We start from the raw sequence: 20,054 nt of genomic DNA on the forward strand, positions 1-20,054 counted from the left end.
GTTCCCATGCAAGTTGTTTTTTTTAGCATTATGGGTTTAAGTGTGAATTGTTGGTAGAACATAATAATGTGGGATATCTATGCATGAATTAATTCAAGAAAATTTTTATTTTGGAATTGCACCTATACTGTTTAATGAAATGCCTTACTTAGTTTGTTCTTGGTTGGTTAGTTGAACTTGTATATATAATAACATGGACTTCTGGAAAATTTTACTTGCACTATCACTATACCTTTTTTCACTTTAAGCAACAAGTCAAAAGTGTTGGCTGAAGTTAAAAATGTTTTATATATAAATATTGCATGTTCCTATATACAATTATATACAGGTTCGAGAAAGATACAGATTGTTAAAGCAATAACATACAATTATATAAAGATTCAAGAAAAGTATAAAATTTATATATCTAACCTGGATCTCCCATATCAATAAAAAAGGGACATACAAGGCCATTTCTTATGCCTTTAGCCCTGGGTCTTAAGAGGTTAGAGGCATACGAAAGTATCTTGCGAATGGCAGTAGAAAATCTAAGGAGGTGGAGTTTTGCGAGAAGCGAGAGAAGGAAAGTAAGGAGAGGAACAAATCTAAGTGTAGAATGGGAGAAATGCAGACTCTAGTATGGGATTACAATGACAAACGAAGACAAAGTAGTAAATGAAAAAGGCAATGGTGGAATCCTGAGAGAAAGCAACTATCTAAACTTAACCTCCCTTCAATTCCAACTCGCGTGAATCCTCCTTTGCTAACATAGATTTTGAGAAAATAAATTATAAAATCAAATTTACACCGCAACATAGATACCATATCAAATTGTAAAGATTGTTGTCAAATTTTGGTTGTTATAATATATTTTTTCATTTTAAATGATAAGTTTGCTGCATATTTAAATTTTTGTACGAATAAAATTACAAAATAAATACTTTTTTAATAAGTTCTGTATTAAGTTCCTAAAAAATATTAAATAAAGATCCACAAGAAATATATTTAACATGTCCTTACTAATTTAAATTTGTAAAGAAATTTGCAACAAGTAGAAAAATTTGACGTGAAATTTCTGGAGATCAAAATTTGTAAGAAAGAATCATATAATAAACAAAAAATTAGTAAATTTCGAACGAAATTCTCATTAATTTTTTTTTCGCAGCAAATTTTGCAACTAAATAATAAATTTCTAGTAATGTCTGATATTAAAAATAAATTATTTGAAAAAATAAAAATAAAAATGGAGAGTATAATCACCGAATCTAAATGATTAATAACATCAAATTAAATAACTTAAATTGTGAATGTTAACAAACAAAGTTTAAATTTTTTGTTTCAAAGGAATAAAAATTTATTATAAAACTACAAATAATACGATGGACAAGTATTATTTTATGCAGGGATAAATATTGATATATTTTTAAATATAATAAAAAATATAATTTTTTAAATTTTATTTAAATTCTTAAATATTTAAACATATATTTATTCTGAAATTATTGTCACATGTTTATTAAAAAAAATATTAATATATGGTTAATTTAGATAATAATTATCAAATAATAGATTAAACATACTCAATCATCTTATAAGTTGTATCTCAAATAAAATACTACGTTAATATTATTTATTATAATCAACGAAGTATTTATATACATGGAACCAAAAATGCTCATACAACAAGTAATCTACGCTGTTTACACTGCACTAGACGTTTAACTGACCTATCAGAAGTGCGTCACTCCCAGTTACGAGATATTCCGCTTCTACCACGTTCTCACTCTTCCCCACACTCAACAACCACTACAAATATTTTCACATTCCTTCTGCCCAATGGAAACTCCTTCAGCTTTTGGATTCTCCAATGTCCACAGTTGCTTTACGCTTTCTTCATGTCCATCACGCTTTTCTTCTGCTGCTCAATCTCCTACCAGGTTTCGCTCACTGTCGTGTTCCCTCAACTCTCGAAGGTCCCTTTGATCCCGTCACCGTTCCCTTCGACCTCTCCTTGCGCGGCAACGCCGTCGACTTGCCGTCCTCCGATCCCCGCGTTCGCCGCCGCGTTCAGGGTTTCGAGCCCGAACAGATCTCTTTGTCTCTCTCCACCACCCATGACTCTGTTTGGGTCTCGTGGATTACAGGTATCTCGGGTTAGGCTATATATAGTAATATCACAACGATTTTAAATTATGAAAAATGAACAAGTTTAGGGACGAATTCAACCTGCAAGAGAGTCTAAAGCAGATCATTATTGCGAGTATAATTGATTTTAGGTGTGTAGTTTATGTTTTAATGTTTTCTCTATAAGAAGTTGGTAGTACGGTTGAGTATAAATTTATTTTATCCAGTTCAAAGGCTATCTAAATCTGTTTAACCTCGATATCAGTTCTCAAGGTCGAATCAATTTTTGAGAAGAATTTAATATGTTGGTTTTCATCTAAGATCATGTTAGCTGGTAGTTTCGTGTGATTTTGAATCATGTAACGCGAATTCGAAACACATATTAAGTGAATTGAACTAAATTAAATTGGGTTTGGATATTTGTAATCCTAGGGTGGTGTAATTCATGATGGTTTGCTTTGATGGTGATATGATAATAACAGGGGAGTTTCAAATTGGTTTCGACATCAAGCCTTTAGACCCCAAGACTGTCTCAAGTGTTGTTCAATATGGAACTTCAAGATTTGATTTAGTGCATGAAGCTAGAGGTCAATCTCTCATCTACAACCAGCTCTATCCTTTCGATGGCCTTCAGAATTACACTTCTGGAATTATCCATCACGTTCGACTCAAAGGTGATATTTTTTCCCCATTTCTTTCCTAGAAAGAGTTCAATATTACGGACTGTCCATATCACTGTTTCTATTTCAGTGTTTAAGTTTTTGTCAAATTATAGTAATGTGTTGTCTATAACCCTGTGTATTATTTCATTCAAAGAACTTTTGTCATTTTTTTGAACTAAAGTTGATATTGTATGCAAGTTTCGTGTACTGTTTCTTAAAACAACTACTATATGTTATTGTACTTTTTATTGTTTATGTAGGATTTACTCTTACTTAAATACAACTAATATATGTTATTGTACTTTTTACTGTATATGTAGGATTGGAACCAAGCACACTATACTATTATCAATGTGGAGATCCTTCACTACAAGCCATGAGTGATATATACTATTTCAGGACCATGCCAATTTCTGGTCCACATAGCTACCCGGGCAAAGTAGCTATAGTAGGAGATCTTGGTGTCACTTATAATACAACTACTACCATAGGTCACCTGACTAATAATGAACCTGATCTTCTTCTATTGATTGGTGATGTATCCTATGCAAATCTGTATCTCACAAATGGAACTGGCGCGGACTGTTATAAATGCACGTTTCCACAAAGTCCTATACATGAATCATACCAGCCTCGATGGGACTATTGGGGAAGGTATGTAGACAAATTGTATAACTTCAAGACAATAGTTTAAGGCTGAGAAAAATACACCGTGACGTTATATTTTATATTATATCTTATGCTACCATAACTGAATGATTCCAGGATTATGCAGAACCTAGTTTCTAAAGTTCCATTAATGGTGGTAGAAGGAAATCATGAAACAGAAATTCAGGCTGATAACAAGACATTTGTGGCGTACAGTTCTAGGTTTGCATTCCCCTCTGAAGAAAGTCGATCTTTATCCACATTATACTACTCTTTCAATGCTGGGGGCATTCATTTTATTATGCTCGGAGCTTATATTAATTATGATAGAAAAGGTATTTCCCCGTTCTACCCCTTTACACGGTTATGTCAATTTCTCTTAATTGGTTTATTGAGTTGCCACTTCTTAGTATTGATTCACTAGGCACACTTTTCAGTCCTTGTTCGAGAGACAGAGAACATAAACAAAATTACAAGGAAATGTTAACCAGTAAAGGAAATGAACCAAATACTTAAATACTTTACCTAAGCCATGCTATTCGATGTGGGACTTGAGTACCCATAATACCCAAGTTCCTATCAGTTAATTGTCAACACTGATGGGCCAATTACTTTTAAGCTAGCACCATCAGATGATACTGCAACTTAAAATGAAAAGACGCAACGAGCCAAGGAATGACCCTCGTGAAACTTCATTGTACATTACTTTTAAGCTCAGACCATCTGAGTAAACTCTACAACTGAAAATGAAAAGATAACGAGCTAAGAGGATGACCCTTGTGAAACTTCATTGTACCCCTGCTTCTCAAGAATATGGAATGTAATTTGAGTTAGTCATATAGTTGGATCCACTTACATACTGCTACTAGTGAAACTACTTTGATTGACCATGTATTTTGTATGATATGAATGACAAGCACATTTTAACCTGGATGTGGAAGAAATTTGTCTGATATAACGACACTCTAGCCTTAAGTAAGAAGTTGAATCAAAAGAAGCCTAACACATTGCCTAAATTTTGAAAGTGCAGCAATGCAATTTTGTTATTACAAGTTACAAACAAAGCGAACAAGGAGAAGATATAAGATGTATAAATATAGGAAGTATAAATTATCACTTATAGTGGATAACTATTAAATGGGAGCTGAATGTGTTTAAAATTTACATTGTAATCAATTCAAGGGCTGTTGACTTGTTTATTTCCCGCATCTTGTTACCTGATATGCTTATTATTACTATGGCAGGTGAACAATACAACTGGCTGGAGAGGGATCTGGCAAGTGTTGATAGATCAATAACTCCCTGGCTTATAGCTATTTGGCATCCACCATGGTATAGTACTTATGAAGCTCATTATAGAGAAGCAGAGTGCATGAGGGTGGAGATGGAAGACCTGCTATACTTGTACGGTGTGGATATAGTATTTAATGGACATGTGAGTCATCCTTAGTCCTAAAATAAATGACGATAATCAATTTTGGTGTGTTCTTTTACAGTCTAAAAGTTTAACCTGTGTTCGTATTGCAGCATATAATAATTAAATAAAAGCAATCTGAACATCTGGTTATCCAATGATTAATGATTGTTTTTTCTGAATCAAATTGGAATACGTATTGTCTGATCTGCTTAACGTATATATGCACGTGTACTTAGTCAAACATATATGAATTAAACCTAAGCTTATGCTTTTTACTTAAATTGAATAACAGGTTCATGCTTATGAGAGGTCCAATCGGGTTTACAATTACAGTTTAGATCCCTGTGGTCCTGTCCATATTGCAGTTGGGGATGGGGGTAACAGAGAGAAGATGGCAATCAAATTTGCAGACGAGCCTGGTCATTGTCCTGATCCATTAAGTACTCCTTATCCTCGTCACGGTCGCTTTTGTGCAGCAAATTTTACATTTGGCCAAGAGAGTAAGTTTTGTTGGGATCACCAGCCAGATTACAGTGCTTTCAGAGAAGCTAGCTTTGGCTATGGGATTCTAGAGGTACCACTCCTTTCCTTTTCCCCACCCCAAGCATGGTGGTACAAGTTTCATTTATATTCAATAAATCCATATACTAGTAGTTGTGCGTACTAAACATTAATTAACTGGTGGATAGTTACATATAGAGCTTTGTTATATCGCGTTTGTTACACCACTGTGTTGCTGAAGTTAAATAACTCTTCTGAGAGTATACAACCTTGTATTACACTGGATTTGGTTTCTTTTAAATAAAAAATATGTAAACTTTCTGAATAAAGCATATAAACTATTAAGTAATGCGATAAAAGCGTACACACTACACAAAATTTGAAGATAATTACAATCTCAATAATGGTTATTATTGTACCTTATATTCCAAAATGTACTTCCCTCACTTTAGAGGAGCTAAACAGTTGCAAAATGTATATATGTTTTTTTAATTTTTTATGACCTGAGGGCATTTGCGTTACTAGCATATGGAACCGCAAATTGGCTGAACAAAGTATCAGAACTTTCACTCATCTGCGGTGTTTCAATGTGTAATGCAGGTGAAAAATGAAACGTGGGCTTTGTGGAGTTGGTATCGTAATCAGGATTCCTACAAGGAAGTTGGGGATCAAATTTACATAGTGAGACAACCTGATATATGTCCTGTCCCTCAGAAGGTGTGGGGAGATTTTACTGCTTCGATTTAAGAGGCACAAGGACTTCATTTGCTGTAATTAATGAATATGTCACAACAGCTGATTGTAATTTATAAACCTCTCTGGAAACCACATAGTGCGTTAAATGTCACTAGCATTAACATGTTAATGCTACCTAGCACTGGTACCCAATATGACAGTAAACACTGTTGTTTGGTAACTATCAATATACAGAATGTTTAACAAAAGTAAAGTAAATCCTCAGTATGTTTTGATAAATGAAAGTGAAAAATCCGCAGTTACCTTGATGCAATAGCGCTGCAATGCCATGCTGCTAACAGTATGCTCTCTATTTAAATGCAAGGCAAGTTAAATTTGAATTAAAACTTCATGAATTACTTTTATTGGATTTTTAAGTTCAGATATTTGAATTCCCGGTTACAGCTCTGACAATGATGATATATATATGTTCCTAACGTTTGGAAATATCGCCAATATATAATGTAGTAAGGGTGGTGACACAACAATCTAGTCCTTGAACAGAAACCTCACAAGAAAGTTTTGAGGATGTCTAATGTCTTTCCCAATATATAAACTCAATTGTTATACCGAAGAATAAGCAACATAAGCCAATCAGGATCATAAATTACAAGGAAATCTTCAGCTCCATTCATGAATAGAAAAAGTAAGAATTTTAGAAGATAGAAATTCTTCTGTATGGTATATTACGACAAAATCAATAACAGTTAACCAGAAAAATGAACAGAGAAAAGTTAAAAAAGAAGAAGAAAAGAACAACAAATTGTTAGAAATGATTAAAAAGAAAAGTTAAAAAATCTCAAGAATCTCCAAAATGAAATTGTTGCAGAGTGGGCAATTCCCCTTACTAACCATAAGCTCCCTTGAACACATCCTGCAGAAAGTGTGGCCACAAGGTATAGAAGAAGCAGCTTTATGCCTGACCATGCAAATACAGCAAGTGTGCTCCATGGAACCTCCTCCATCTTCATCATCTGCATCCTCATCAAAATCCTCCTCATCACTCAATATATACCTTGATCCTTCAAGCCCCATTTCCCTATCAGTCTCCTCTAACAAGTCCATCAGCGACATCATCACCGGCGCCTGCTCCTCATCCTCCGCCTCCTGCGCCGCCGCTTCCGACGCCTCCTGCGCCGCAACCGCCTCCCTCGCTGACAGCGTCCTCTCCCCCGGCTTCTCCCCCTCCTCCTCCCCATCCTCCTCGTCGAAGCTGTCGCGGAAAGTCACCACCCGCCCTCGCCGGTACGGCTCCGCCGTCGGCATGTTGGCCGAGCTCCGCAACGAGAGCTGCGGCCGCAGGGTTCCGGCGGTGTTGTTCTCGGCGGCTTCGCCGGTGAAGCGGGTGGAACCGCGGCGGCTAAACGAGGGGCGGATTGCCGGAGCTGCGGCGGCCGGAGGACCGGGGTCTTCAGTGGCGGGGTTGAGGTCCTCCACCTGGTGAGTCATGTAGGGAGATGAGATGTCCGATTCGGAGTTAGCCGGAGTCTCAGTCAGCGCCTGAGTGGGGAATCGGACCGAGTTACGGCGACCAAGCTGCGTAAAGATTCTACTATTCGGGTTAGGAATAGGGACATCCGAAGTAGGGATATGAATTGTCGATATCCAAGCAGACCCTGCGCGCTTTAGCCTAAGCTTGTCCTTGAAGGCTTTCCAAGATCTGCCATTACAGTTTTTTTCTTTTACTTATTTTCCATAATTGCTCCCAAAATAATAATAATAATAATAATTCTTACAAATTAAAAACTAGTTTTTGAAAAAAAAAATGCACATACATTAGCTCACACATAAATTTATTTTTAATTTTGGAAAACAACTATTTATTTTGTCTTATCTTCTATTCCTACAAATACTAATAAAATATTATCCAAACACATTGTTATTAATTAATTAGAGTCTTGACATTTTAAGAATTTTAAAATTGAGCCCCTCTCCCATGGCATCATAACACATACAAATTTCTCCAAAAAGATCTTGAAGAACATGGTGAATGAAATGAATTTAGATTATAGAGAAATTAAAAATATAATTTCTTAAACAAATTAAGGTAAATTTTAAAGCTAAAGAAAAGAAGAAAAAGAAAAATTAAGCAGGTTTGATATATACCTGCGATCCTTTTTGTTGGATTCGTCGTCTTTGATGATGTCAAGTAGGGTTCGGTTCTTGGGCTGTGGTTCCCTGGGCGGCGTGGAGGAAGGTCTCTTCTGGTTCGCTAACACGTCGTCTAGGGTCAAGCCGGTTAGCACACGGGCTCGGCTGCTATCCGAAGCTGACATTTCTTCATGTATTGTTGTTAACCTCCGGCGACCTTCTATATCACACAAATACACACAAATATGTTTCCCAGTAACACACAGTTTTCTTCGTTACCAATTCTATCCAACAATAACACAAACACCTACGCTTCAATTTCATTCAGGTACGCATCTACTCTTCCATACTTTAATTATAGTGGAAGAGAAACCTCGCATTCTTATTGCATGCATATTAGATCTACATTTTTAGGGTTCCATTCCATCTCCGGGGAACTACAATTTCTCAGCATTTTTTTTTATCCGGAAAACAGTTTTTTTTTTTTCATGGAAAATGAGACAAACGAAATAGCATGGAAACGTTTTTTTTTTTTTTCTTGTGTAGGTTCAATCGTTTTCTGGGTGGGGCACATTGTAATGAAAAAAAAAAAAAAACAGAGAAAAAACCTTGGATTGGTCCCCGTGCGAATCGAGGGAGAGAGGTTGCAGCTCTGTAGAAACAGTGCTTTGTGTGAATTAATTGAATAGTTTACTCCTGCAAATGAAAAACAGTGAGTAATAAGAGGAACAGAATGATATATAGAGTGATTAGAAATGAAAAATTAATAATGGATTCATTAGAAAAGGGTGGTGGTGGTGGTGGTGATTTGTGGGTTGAGGGGCTCACGATGTCATTGTTTTTGTGATGATGAAGAATGCAATAATGTTGTTGTAGTTGTAATGGGTGTTGTGATTTGTGACCTTGTATTGTTTGTTGAGTGAAATTGCAAATTGGGATGCATGGTGTGAAGGGAAGAGATAAAGAAGAGAGTGTGTTGTGGAAGAGAATGTTGGGTTTTGGATAGAAAAACGAATTTTATGGGGAAGCACATCTCTCCCAACTTTGCGGAATGATCCTCTTCTAATCATTCTCTCTTTGTGCTTCATAATACAAGGCTTCACAACTTTATTATACCCATAATTAGCCATGTAAACAAAGGGACTAGTGTTGAGTAAAATTATATATTCTAAAAAATGGTTATAAAATATGTATGGTCTCTATATATTAATATAGATAAGTGGTGTGTTATTATTACTACAATATATTGGGTAATAATGATGCATGAATATTCTATTTTTGGTTTTACACCTACTTAATAATTTAAGAAAAATTAATTAAAGAAATAGATATATATATATATTTTTTTAAGTATTACATAGATGTAGAAAAATAAAATAGTGTATATATACCATTTCCCTAATCATGTATAGATGATTATATTTTGTTATTTCCTATGTAATTTACTCCCTATGATTCAAAGACAAAAGTTGATTTTGACTCACCTTATATGCATGAATTTTCATGCAATGATAGCAATTAATTACTTTTGTTTCTTTGGAATTAAATATGCAAACTTTTGAGTTTTGTTACATTCAAATGGACTAGAATGACAACATAAAAAATGTAAAAGATTATATATATATATATATATATATATATATATATATTATAATTTAAATTAAGATTGATTATGGGATTAAAATGAATTATATAGTACAATAGTTCAAAATTGCTATTATCACTATATTTATTTTTCTCTTTTAATGTTTTTACGTAAATAAACAGAATTCGACAAATACTTTTAATCCTCATAAAATAATTCTAATTTTTTACCTTTTTCATTTTTATATCAAAATAAATACATTATGTAAATTAATTAAACATCAAAAAGTATAATTGAAAAATAATAAATAGTAAGGTGACCACCACGGTTAGTGGGGTTATGGGAAAGCCCCTACCGTGGAAGATGGTTTGAGAACCATAAGATATTTTCCTTTTTAATCTAATGGTCTAGATTTTTTTTTCTATCCTTCTTTATATTTTATTTCTTCCATTGCTTCTCCTTTGCTGTCATCTAGGAAGTTCCGACATGTCAGTGTGACTATGTTTTCTTGTTTCTGATGTAGTACGGATGTGGACACGGAATTGGAGTGGCTATGACACCTTTGGGTGGATCGGACACATCCCTCTCCATGGACGTTGTAGGAGACATGTTCAAACTTTGAGAAGCATTAGAATAGTACGGTCCACCCCAAATAAAAAGATTTAAATAAATTATTTTAAAAATCAAAATAAAGATAAATATACAAATAACCTCAATTTAAAATTTTCGATAAAATAATCAAAACTCAAAATCTTAACAAATCAAAACTCAAGATTAGTGAACTGAACTTGATTGAACAAAACAATCTTCTAATATATTTATTCAAATATCTTTATCTCATTTTTTATAATAGAAGACGTATATATGCTCTATAAAGTCTCAAAAAATAATATTATAGAAGACCTACAAAAGATACAAAGAAGAAAAATACTTTGTTGGTTGAGTTTGGTGAGCGATGCATCAAAGGCCATTGCAAAGAAGTCAGTTGGAGAAAGAAGGAAGAAACATTGAGTTTGGTGAGCAACGTATAGCCATCGTAAAGAAGTCTCTTAGAGGAAGAAGGAAGAACCTCGAGGAAAAGAATGGGAAAAGAGAGATGTTTTGGGAGGAAAAAAAAAATAGATACCGAAAGAAAGAAGTGTGTAGAAAAAGGTACTATTTATACCTCTTTTCCTTCTACCATATTAAATACTAATAATTTAACTTTTTAATATTTAACATTTTAAATAAAATAGAACTTTCATATTCTCTACATCCATCAATTTTCGATCTATCATATTAAATGCTAATAATTTAACTTCTTAATATTTAATTTTTTAAGTAAAATAATACTTTCATATTGTTTGCATCCATGAACGTATTTGCTCAGTATTTGCTCATGTAATAGGTTATAGGTTACACATTTCTCATATTTGCAGTACTTTATAGGTTATATAGGTCTGCTATATGTAACAAGTATTACTTGAAGTACTACGTTCTTTTTTCTTTTTACAAAAATCATACTAAAATTAAAATGAACAATATAAAATAATATAATAATTTAATATTATTTTAAAAATATATTCTATTATAAATAATTATATTTTATGATTTATATTTTATATTCATTATTAGATTATACATGATATTTTATTAGCTTTTAATTTCAGATCTCAATACATACATATGCGTTACGTAATTTTCTTTTCTTTTATTTTAAATTATAAACATAAAAATATAAATTTTATATTTTGAACTTAATTTTATAAATATATTAGATATAAAAGATATTTAAATCATATACTTTTATTTTATTTTTAACTTATAAGTATTAATTAGATTTTGTATTTTCAATTTGTTTTATTGTAAGAAATTAAGATGAGTATGCTTAATCAAGCTATTGACAAGAAGATGAAACAAAACCTTTTTTGGAGACATATTTCAAAAAGACTATAAAATCTTCCAGTGGTGGAAACTATATGATGAAGTGTAGTTTGTGTGATTTTGAATTTAATGGATCTTACATTCGAGTGAGAGCTCATCTCTTAACAATTAAGGGAGAAGGGTTAGAATTTGTCCAAAGGTGAATCTATCAAAACTTGTTGAGTTTAAAAAATTAAACAATGAAGCAACTTTGAAAATAGAAAATTCAAACAAGAAAAAGGTTTTTACGACATGTATCTAAGGAAAGAAAACAGACAGGCAGTGGTGTTCACCAAAAACTCAAAGGTCTTCTAAAAGCTTCTTTCAACATTCAAGCTAGAGGTTCTCTTAATTGTGAAATTGCAAGGATGTTTTATTCTTCAAGATTAACATTTCATCTCGTAAGAAGTCCTTATTATAGGAGTGCATTTTGTTATGCTTCCAATACTTCTAACCTTAGTGGATATGTACCACCATCATATAATAAATTAAGAGGTCCTCTACTTGAGAAAAAAAGAAGTCATGTAGAAAATCTTTTGCAACCTATAAGAAATTCATGGAAGCAGAAAGGTGTAACAATTGTTCGCGATGGGGGGAGTGACCTTCAAAGAAGACCTATTATCACTTTTATGGCTATCAATGAGAGTGGACCAATGTTTTTGAAATCAATAGATGAATATGGTGAGATAAAGGATAAGGATTTTATTGTCAAACACATGAGAGATGTAATTATGGAAGTTGGACCAAAAAATGTGGTACAAATTATAGGTGACAATGCAACAATATGTAAGACAGCAACTATAATCATAGAATCACAATTTTCTTCAATCTAGTGGACTCCTTGTGTAGTGCACACCTTGAATCTTGCATTGAAAAATATTTGTGCAACAAAAAATACAGAAAGAAATAATGATCTTATCAAGAATTTTCTTGGATCTCACAAAATTGTTGTACATTTATTAAAAACTTCATCATGGGACACTCTATGAGATTATCAATGTTTAAGAACTTCAATTCATTGAAGTTGCTTTCTGTTGCTCCAACCAGATTTGCTTCAACATTATCATGCTTAAAAGATTTAAAAGTTTGAAAAGAGGACTCTAAGAGATGGTAATTAGTAATGAATGGTCTGATTACAAAGAGGATAACGTGGATATTGCACGAATAGTGAAAGAAACTTTATTGAATGATAATTGGTGGATGAAGGTTGACTATATATACATGCTTTTACTGCCCCTATTTATGATGTTCTCATAAAAATGGATACGGATATGACTACTCTTCATTTAGTGTATGAAATCTGGGAATTAATGATTGAAAATGTGAGAAAGATCATATACCAACATGAAAGAAAGGCATAATATATAATATTATGTTAATTTATGCTTATGTTTTTTTAATATTGTAGATATTATAGTGATGAATGGTATTCGCAAATACGTGCCTTACATGAAGATGTGGAACTTACTCATGAAAGGAAAAAATGTTTTATGAGGTACTTTAATGATGTCGATCTAAGAAGACTAGCAAATATAGAGTTTGCAAACTTTTCATATGAAGGAGAAGATTTTGCAGATGCTGACTCTGTAAGGGATAGAAGTAAAATGGATGCAAAATCATGGTGGATTGTTCATGGATCTTAGACACCAACACTTGGACAACCTTATTCTTCTTCTTGTTGTGAAAGGAATTGGAGTACCTACTTTTTTATATATTCTTTGAAAAGAAATAAGATGACACCTAAAAGCGTGAAAGATTTAGTATTTGTCCATAGTAATCTTCGTCTTCTCTTAGGAAACTCCTCAAAGCACAAAGAGGAGGAACTAAATTGTGGAATATTGCAGGAAATGACTTTTCATTAGAAGACAGTAAAATTCTTTAGATTGCTAGCCTATCTCTTGATGAAGTAGAATTATAAGAAGTATTTTTCATGAAGATGAACAAATATGAGAGCTAAACATTTACATACGTTTTTCTTTTATTAGACTTTTTTTATAATTGTTTATCTTAATTTTTATTAGATCATGAAGTATAATTGGTAGACTGTTTTTAATATAAATGTTAATCTTCAATTTTTTAGACTATGAACTGTAATTGGAATATATATATATATATATATATATATATATATATATATATAGCTGTATTGATATCCTATATTTTTTGAATTTAGCCGTATTCTCGTGTTCGTTTTCATGTCCGTGTCTGGGCTTCAAAGATTGTCATATTCCTTAATCAAGATATGTTTCTTCCTCCTCTTAACTATCAACAATGTTGTTAAGTAGGAATTTCATAAAAACTGTCGTGTAATACTTCAATATATCATAGACACAAACACACTAACTAGACTTTTATCTTATATCTTTTATAATAACGAGGCTAAACTTATCACATTTTATTTTTAAAATATTAATAATCATTCAATAGATTAAAAGACTACTGCAACCAACTTTTTAACCTGTTGAAAAATCATTCAACAAACTAAAAGAGACATTTTAACCTGTTGAAAAACCATTCAACAGATTAAAAGACACACCTCAAACCAAATACATCTAATTAATGCTACAAAGTCTACAATATGAATTACAAACTTCAAATACATTTTCTTAATGATGTAACTATGTAGAGAACACACGTTCCAGCCTTGATCAACATGGATATCATCAAATCTCCTTTCCTTCATCAATGTAGGCTTCATTCCGATAGTAATGACTTCAAGATAGTTCAAAAGAACTTCATCAAATCTTCAAAGAAGCATACCACCTTGGCTTCACATGTCAACACGGACAACCAATAATGACAACACCAAGTTTTCATGAACAAAAAACCTAACCAATAACACAATCCTATTTAAAGTCTCCCAAACAAAACACCCACATGACAAATAACACGTTATTTACATTTTAATAACATGTCGCCTCATAAAAATGTACAGGTCATCTCCATAGTTTGCCAACACTACTAAAAATTTTCATATTACATGAGATTTTTCTTACAAATTTGTTAAAGAAGTTTGCAAAAAAAGACTTTTTTCTGTCAATTTTAATTGCTAGGAAATTCCTTCGTGGGTAATCATTTCCTACAAAATTATAAAATTTACAAGTATTTCCTACAAAATTTGTTGCGAAAAGTGTTTTATACAAAATATTTTGCAAGAAAATTGGTAGCAATTTCTTGCAATTTTTTTTCATAACAAAATTTGTAAGTATTTTCTATGAAAAAAATTTTAAAACAAAATTGACAGGAAATATGAATTTTTTTAGTAGTGCAACTCATCACAAATTTAAAGTCGTTTAAAATGGGGGGTGTTTCCCAATCATTTCGAAAGTATAAGGATCATTTTTGTTTGAAATTTGAGAAATATGATTTCTAATTTGGCATCTAAGTACAAGGAAAAAAACATACTTAACCATTATTAATATAATAATTATAATAAAAATGTACACTTGTGGGTGCATGCATGCTTACTTGTTTGTCTTGTAAGACATTTCTATAATCTAGTGCTTAAACAAATTTGGACAAGGACACTCACACTCACATAATACGTTGGTAATTTCTATACTCTTCTAGGAAATTTAGAACCTTAAGAACAAAAATCATATTTTCTTTATCTACAAAAAATATATAAATAATAAGATATTTTGAAGTGTTCTGATCTATATAAAAAATTTACATAATTCTCAAATAAATAAAGTATTTGAGAAATTCACATTTTACTTCAGTTGGAAACACACAGTTTATTAAATTGAAAATCACAATGTAAGTAGAAAAAACGTGCTTAACCATTTCTTAGAAATATGTAAGATAGACATAGAAATATTATGTACATAACCATTTTCAAAACAACTAAAGAAAAACCATTGTAGTGGTTCAAATAATGTTAATATAAACAAATAATTGTTTTAAGAAACACTGAATTCCAAGGTTTAGGGTCATGCAACTCAGGAACCCTAATTATTTGCTTAAATTCCCTGAACATGTAAAAGAAACCTCATTACAGAAATGCCAAGACAATTAACTATCGCCAAAACCCTTTTAGCTAGTTTAAAAGAAGGAAAATTATGTTTTACTCCATATTTTTAAAACTTGAGTCATGATGAGTATATATTGAATTTGGATTCTCTGCTGGATTTTTTTGTGTTGTTTCTCTATTATGTCTTCATAATACACTAATTACCACTAATTTTGACATTTTAAAATATATTAAAAAAATATTTAAAATACTATTTTTAATGTTTAATAGAGGACAATACCAAAAGAACCAGGAGAGAATCCAAACTTGTATATATTTCTATCACTTTGAATTATGTGGAGATTTTATTATAATGGATAACTAGTACAATATCTAACCTATATTATTTTATAGTATTATAAAATATATTATTTTTTATTTATTTTTTAAATATAATTATAATTTTATGAAATAACCTAACCAATTGGTATATGAGTTAACCCAACCTAAATCAATTTAAAACGCAAGCTAATCGACCTGAGTAAGAATGAATGGATTCAATTTAGTCACAATTATTTTATGTCGATATTTTTGCAGAATTCTTAAAACTGATAAATCAATCAAGCTCATTTTGTACTTAATTGAGTACTAATTACAAATTACATGTAATTACAAAATGAAAGATGAAGAGAAAACACTTGCAACTCAAATTGCAAGCACATTGATGAGCAAAGAAAAAGGTTTTGGTAATTAGATAAGTTTAAGAAGCATTCTTGCAAGTTCTGAGGTGTAAAACTATTCAAATATAAGTTTACAACTCGCAGAACGCCTTGTGCAGAGCGATAATTCTTTAATCATTTTGAACTTTTGGTCTTCTTTTACATAACGGTTACAGCAGATTGACATGGTCTGCAAATGTTCTGCATTCCCCATGATATATTCTGCAAACCCTAACTCGCCTCTCCAACCTTTGTAATTCTTAAAACAACATCTTCTAAGGTTTAACCAAATTCCCACTGGCCATATCCAATCTGCTCCTTCACGATTAGCTTGAGGCAAGGGATCAAGATACATCTGAAATCACAAAAAAAATTTAAAAAAAAAACTAAATTTTATGACAACCCTATTTTCAGATCATTTGATCAATGTTCGTAATATTATAAAATTGACTTAGTAATAAAAGTTGAAGGGAAGGGTAAAAGAGATTGTTGGTTGAACTTGCTATAACATTTGGAAATTATAAAATTAGTTTTAAGAGCTTCAACAGGATATAAATATTTTGAATTCAATTCTTTTCATTGACAAAATATTAATAACTAATATTTACAATAAAACAAAAATGTTTGCAACAATCATAGGAGAAAATATAACATATCTTTTGAGAGTCTCTTAAGTTGAACTAAGATTACGGGTTCAATTAACAAAAAAAAAAAAAAAACTAACTAACTTTATGTCTAAATTTAAGTACTTGAAATCTAATTAAGCCAAAATTAATTTTAATGAATAAAAAAGATCTAGTCTTGTGTTATTTTTTTGACAGAGGTTCTTAAATATAGAAAGTTTCTCTAAACCTATAATTACTGTAAGAGAAATCATCATTGAAGGCTTAACTCATGAAACCTTGTCAATGACAAAAATTTGAAGGCTGGGGGAACACTTGAGCATTTGGGAAACCTCGAGCCAGTCTTGAATAGAATTGGCATAGCCAAATTCAAGGTGAATCAAATTGCGAAACACAGTAACCCCGCGTTTCGGATAAATGTCTTTCACTGTATCGTCCATCTGTAAGAAAAGAAAGAAAATATTTAATCTGATGAACAACAAACGACAGAGAAATCAGTTATCACGTGTTCATTACCCAATCCAGGCGCAGAAACTGAGCATTGCTAAGAACTCCCAACGGAACATCGATTTTCGGAACAGTTGCCCTAACCAACTTGGGCAAATACTGAAAACTCCCTTTCGCCGCGCGGAAAAGAATAACCAAATCGACGGCTTCCAATTCCTCCAGATTCGGACTCGCACGAACAAGCTCCGCGAAGTCCCGGTGTTCTAAGAAATTTAGGTTTCTCAGATGCATGATTTTGAGCACAGGAAAATCGACGGTGGGGATTTTCTTAATGTAGAAGTGATCCAGCTTGAGAACGACGAGGGTTTTGCATGTCGGAACCGCGCTGGGCAAGTTGAACATTTTTCCGACGCAGAGGTCAAGGTGCTGAACCCCTCGTTGCACCACCGTGTTGATCCACACGCTCACGTTGGTGGAGTCGCAGGCAGAAGAGCGACAACTGAGGCGGAGCGAATGCACCGTCTGATGCCAATCGCGCGAGAGGATTGCCACGTGTACGCACTGGACGAAGCGGGAGTAGGATTTGCTGCGTGTGTTGGTGAAGTAATCGGAGTCGTCGAAGGTGAGAGAGGGACATGAGCGCCAGAGCTCGTTCCAGCGCTTGGAGAGGACGGTGGTGGCGATGGCGGCGGCGGTTGGGAGGAAAGAGAGAACGTGAGAGAGAACTTCGTCAGGTAAATCGCTTATCCTATCGGCCATGTTTGGTTTGATGAATATGTTTGAGTGTGCAATAACCACAAAACCCTTTAACTTCAAAAACCCATTCTTATTCTTCTTCTGTTCCTCCTTTATATAGGGACTTTCTTTCACGTTTAAGCAAGATTTTCAACTTTTCTTTTTCGAACATTTTTTCTGTTTCATTATAACTCCAAAACGGGCTTCGGTTAAAGACTGCATTGATATTTTTTACCATCGAAAAAGATAGTAAAAATATTAAGTGATACTAACTTGCTATGTATAGATAAAAGCTTAAGTACTTAGTCAACCAACTAATCAACTCTTTCTCGTTGTAAAATTGTACTAATTATAATTTTTTTTTTATTTATTGATTAAAGAAAAATAATAGGTTAATAAAGTTTTTTTTACAAACTTTGACAAATTACCAATTTAGATAAAAAAAAATACTACTTTATTAATTATTTTAGTTAAAAAAATAAAAAAATAATTTACTTTAATTTTATTTATAAAACTTTTGTCAAATTTATAAAAAAAATTTGTCAAAAAGATATTTTTTTCATTGCTTAAAATAACCAGCAATTATTATTATTAGCATCTGTATTTATGTTTTTATTACATTAAAATAATACAGTTTTCCGGAAAAAAATATATGCTTTTTGTAAGAATGATTAGAAAACATTAGAACAATACACTTTAAAGTACATATAACTTTTGTAACAGTGATATTAAAAAGAATGTATGTAAAAATTATTTTTAAGTAGAGAAATTATTTAGTTGTTTCAGAAGATTTTTTTAATTATTTACTTTATTAAATACAAAGTTGTTTTTTTATTTGCTTATTAAAAAATAAAAGTAAAACTAAGTTCAAATATCTCGAACCGGTCACAGATATTTTTACAAAAGAAACCTGTCATACAATTATTATATTAAAATAATAATACTAATAATAATAATTATTATTATTATTATCATAAAATAGATAAGAATAGTTTTTATTAATATTAAATCCTCTCTTGATACATGTTATTTTGAATTTGTATAGGGAATTCATCAAATTTCTTAAGTATAATACTTTAAAATTATAAAATTAAATTTTGTGATAATATGTAAATTAAAAATATTTTATTATTAATGAAACTTATATAAAATTCTTTAGAATATATTATTTAGTTAAATGGAATTAGAGAGGACGGATTTCGCTATCTCATATCCATTCTCGTAGAAAAAATTCATCTTCATCTCTATACCCAAATCCAACAGGTATCAAATTTTTGTTTCATCCCTATCCCTACCGGGTAATGAGTATAATCTTGTACTCATACCCATACTCATTTTCTTACTACTTCAATATTAATTTTAATTATTTTTTATAAAATAATAAAAAATTATGGTAAAGGAAACATAATATTATCAAATATTCCATATTAGGAGGATGATTGTTTCTTCGATGTCAAATACTTTGAAATAAATTATAATTGTTTACATTTTAGATTAGAATACCATATAAAATTTCATGAGAACCAAAACAACTATTAAATTTGAAAACTACAAACATTAATGAAACCTAGTTGATAAAATTTAAAAATATTTTAAAGAAATATAAAAGGAAAAAATATTTAAATTAAAATATATTTTAAATGTTTGTTTACTCTAATTTTTTAAATTCTAATGAATTTCTTTTTTATACACTAATAAAAATTATAATACATCACCTGATCAAAATGACACAAAGAATAAATAATAAACATAATAATAAAATTTTGACATAGATCTTGTATATTTTGAACTCTAATATATGTTGGATGGTGATAACAAAATATTCATGTTAATTACATTAAATTTTTATATTGTAGTAAATAAAAGTTATTTATACAATTATAGTGAAAAAATTACGGTATGATTGATAATGAGTTAGAAAATAAAAAAATAAT

At 31.6% G+C, this 20,054-nt stretch overlaps 3 protein-coding genes across 3 annotated transcripts; 1 reads left to right on the forward strand and 2 right to left on the reverse strand.

Moving 5' to 3' along the window:
- The first annotated feature begins 1,706 nt into the window (after positions 1-1,706).
- LOC114185900 (purple acid phosphatase 15-like) lies at positions 1,707-6,196 on the forward strand. The gene is made up of 7 exons (XM_028073847.1): positions 1,707-2,123; positions 2,586-2,777; positions 3,086-3,419; positions 3,531-3,748; positions 4,658-4,848; positions 5,123-5,404; positions 5,932-6,196. The coding sequence occupies exons 1-7, from the start codon at positions 1,847-1,849 to the stop codon at positions 6,076-6,078; spliced, it is 1,641 nt and encodes a 546-aa protein (XP_027929648.1). The 5' UTR covers positions 1,707-1,846; the 3' UTR covers positions 6,079-6,196.
- Positions 6,197-6,607: 411 nt separating this feature from the next.
- On the reverse strand, positions 6,608-8,367 carry LOC114185825. The gene is made up of 2 exons (XM_028073758.1): positions 8,173-8,367; positions 6,608-7,726 (listed from the first exon to the last, which is right to left on the reverse strand). Exons 1-2 carry the CDS (start codon positions 8,340-8,342, stop codon positions 6,856-6,858), a joined length of 1,041 nt encoding a protein of 346 aa, XP_027929559.1. The 5' UTR covers positions 8,343-8,367; the 3' UTR covers positions 6,608-6,855.
- Positions 8,368-16,391: 8,024 nt separating this feature from the next.
- LOC114184392 (putative F-box/FBD/LRR-repeat protein At4g26350) lies at positions 16,392-18,144 on the reverse strand. The gene is made up of 3 exons (XM_028071703.1): positions 17,455-18,144; positions 17,217-17,378; positions 16,392-16,670 (listed from the first exon to the last, which is right to left on the reverse strand). The coding sequence occupies exons 1-3, from the start codon at positions 18,142-18,144 to the stop codon at positions 16,392-16,394; spliced, it is 1,131 nt and encodes a 376-aa protein (XP_027927504.1).
- Positions 18,145-20,054: the final 1,910 nt, after the last annotated feature.

Source organism: Vigna unguiculata, chromosome 5 (genome assembly GCF_004118075.2).
Source record: "Vigna unguiculata cultivar IT97K-499-35 chromosome 5, ASM411807v1, whole genome shotgun sequence".
In the NCBI taxonomy this organism is placed as follows: Eukaryota; Viridiplantae; Streptophyta; class Magnoliopsida; order Fabales; family Fabaceae; genus Vigna; species Vigna unguiculata.

Coding starts and splice junctions, on each gene's coding strand:
- LOC114185900 (XM_028073847.1), top strand. CDS start 1,847: ATGTCCACAGTTGCTTTACGCTTTCTTCATGTCCATCACGCTTTTCTT. Junction 3,749..4,657: donor TATTAATTATGATAGAAAAG/GTATTTCCCCGT, acceptor TTACTATGGCAG/GTGAACAATACAACTGGCTG. Junction 5,405..5,931: donor TTGGCTATGGGATTCTAGAG/GTACCACTCCTT, acceptor TGTGTAATGCAG/GTGAAAAATGAAACGTGGGC.
- LOC114185825 (XM_028073758.1), bottom strand. CDS start 8,342: ATGTCAGCTTCGGATAGCAGCCGAGCCCGTGTGCTAACCGGCTTGACC. Junction 7,727..8,172: donor TCCAACAAAAAGGATCGCAG/GTATATATCAAA, acceptor CTGTAATGGCAG/ATCTTGGAAAGCCTTCAAGG.
- LOC114184392 (XM_028071703.1), bottom strand. CDS start 18,144: ATGGCCGATAGGATAAGCGATTTACCTGACGAAGTTCTCTCTCACGTT. Junction 17,379..17,454: donor AGTTTCTGCGCCTGGATTGG/GTAATGAACACG, acceptor CTTTTCTTACAG/ATGGACGATACAGTGAAAGA. Junction 16,671..17,216: donor AAATTTTTGTCATTGACAAG/GTTTCATGAGTT, acceptor TTGTGATTTCAG/ATGTATCTTGATCCCTTGCC.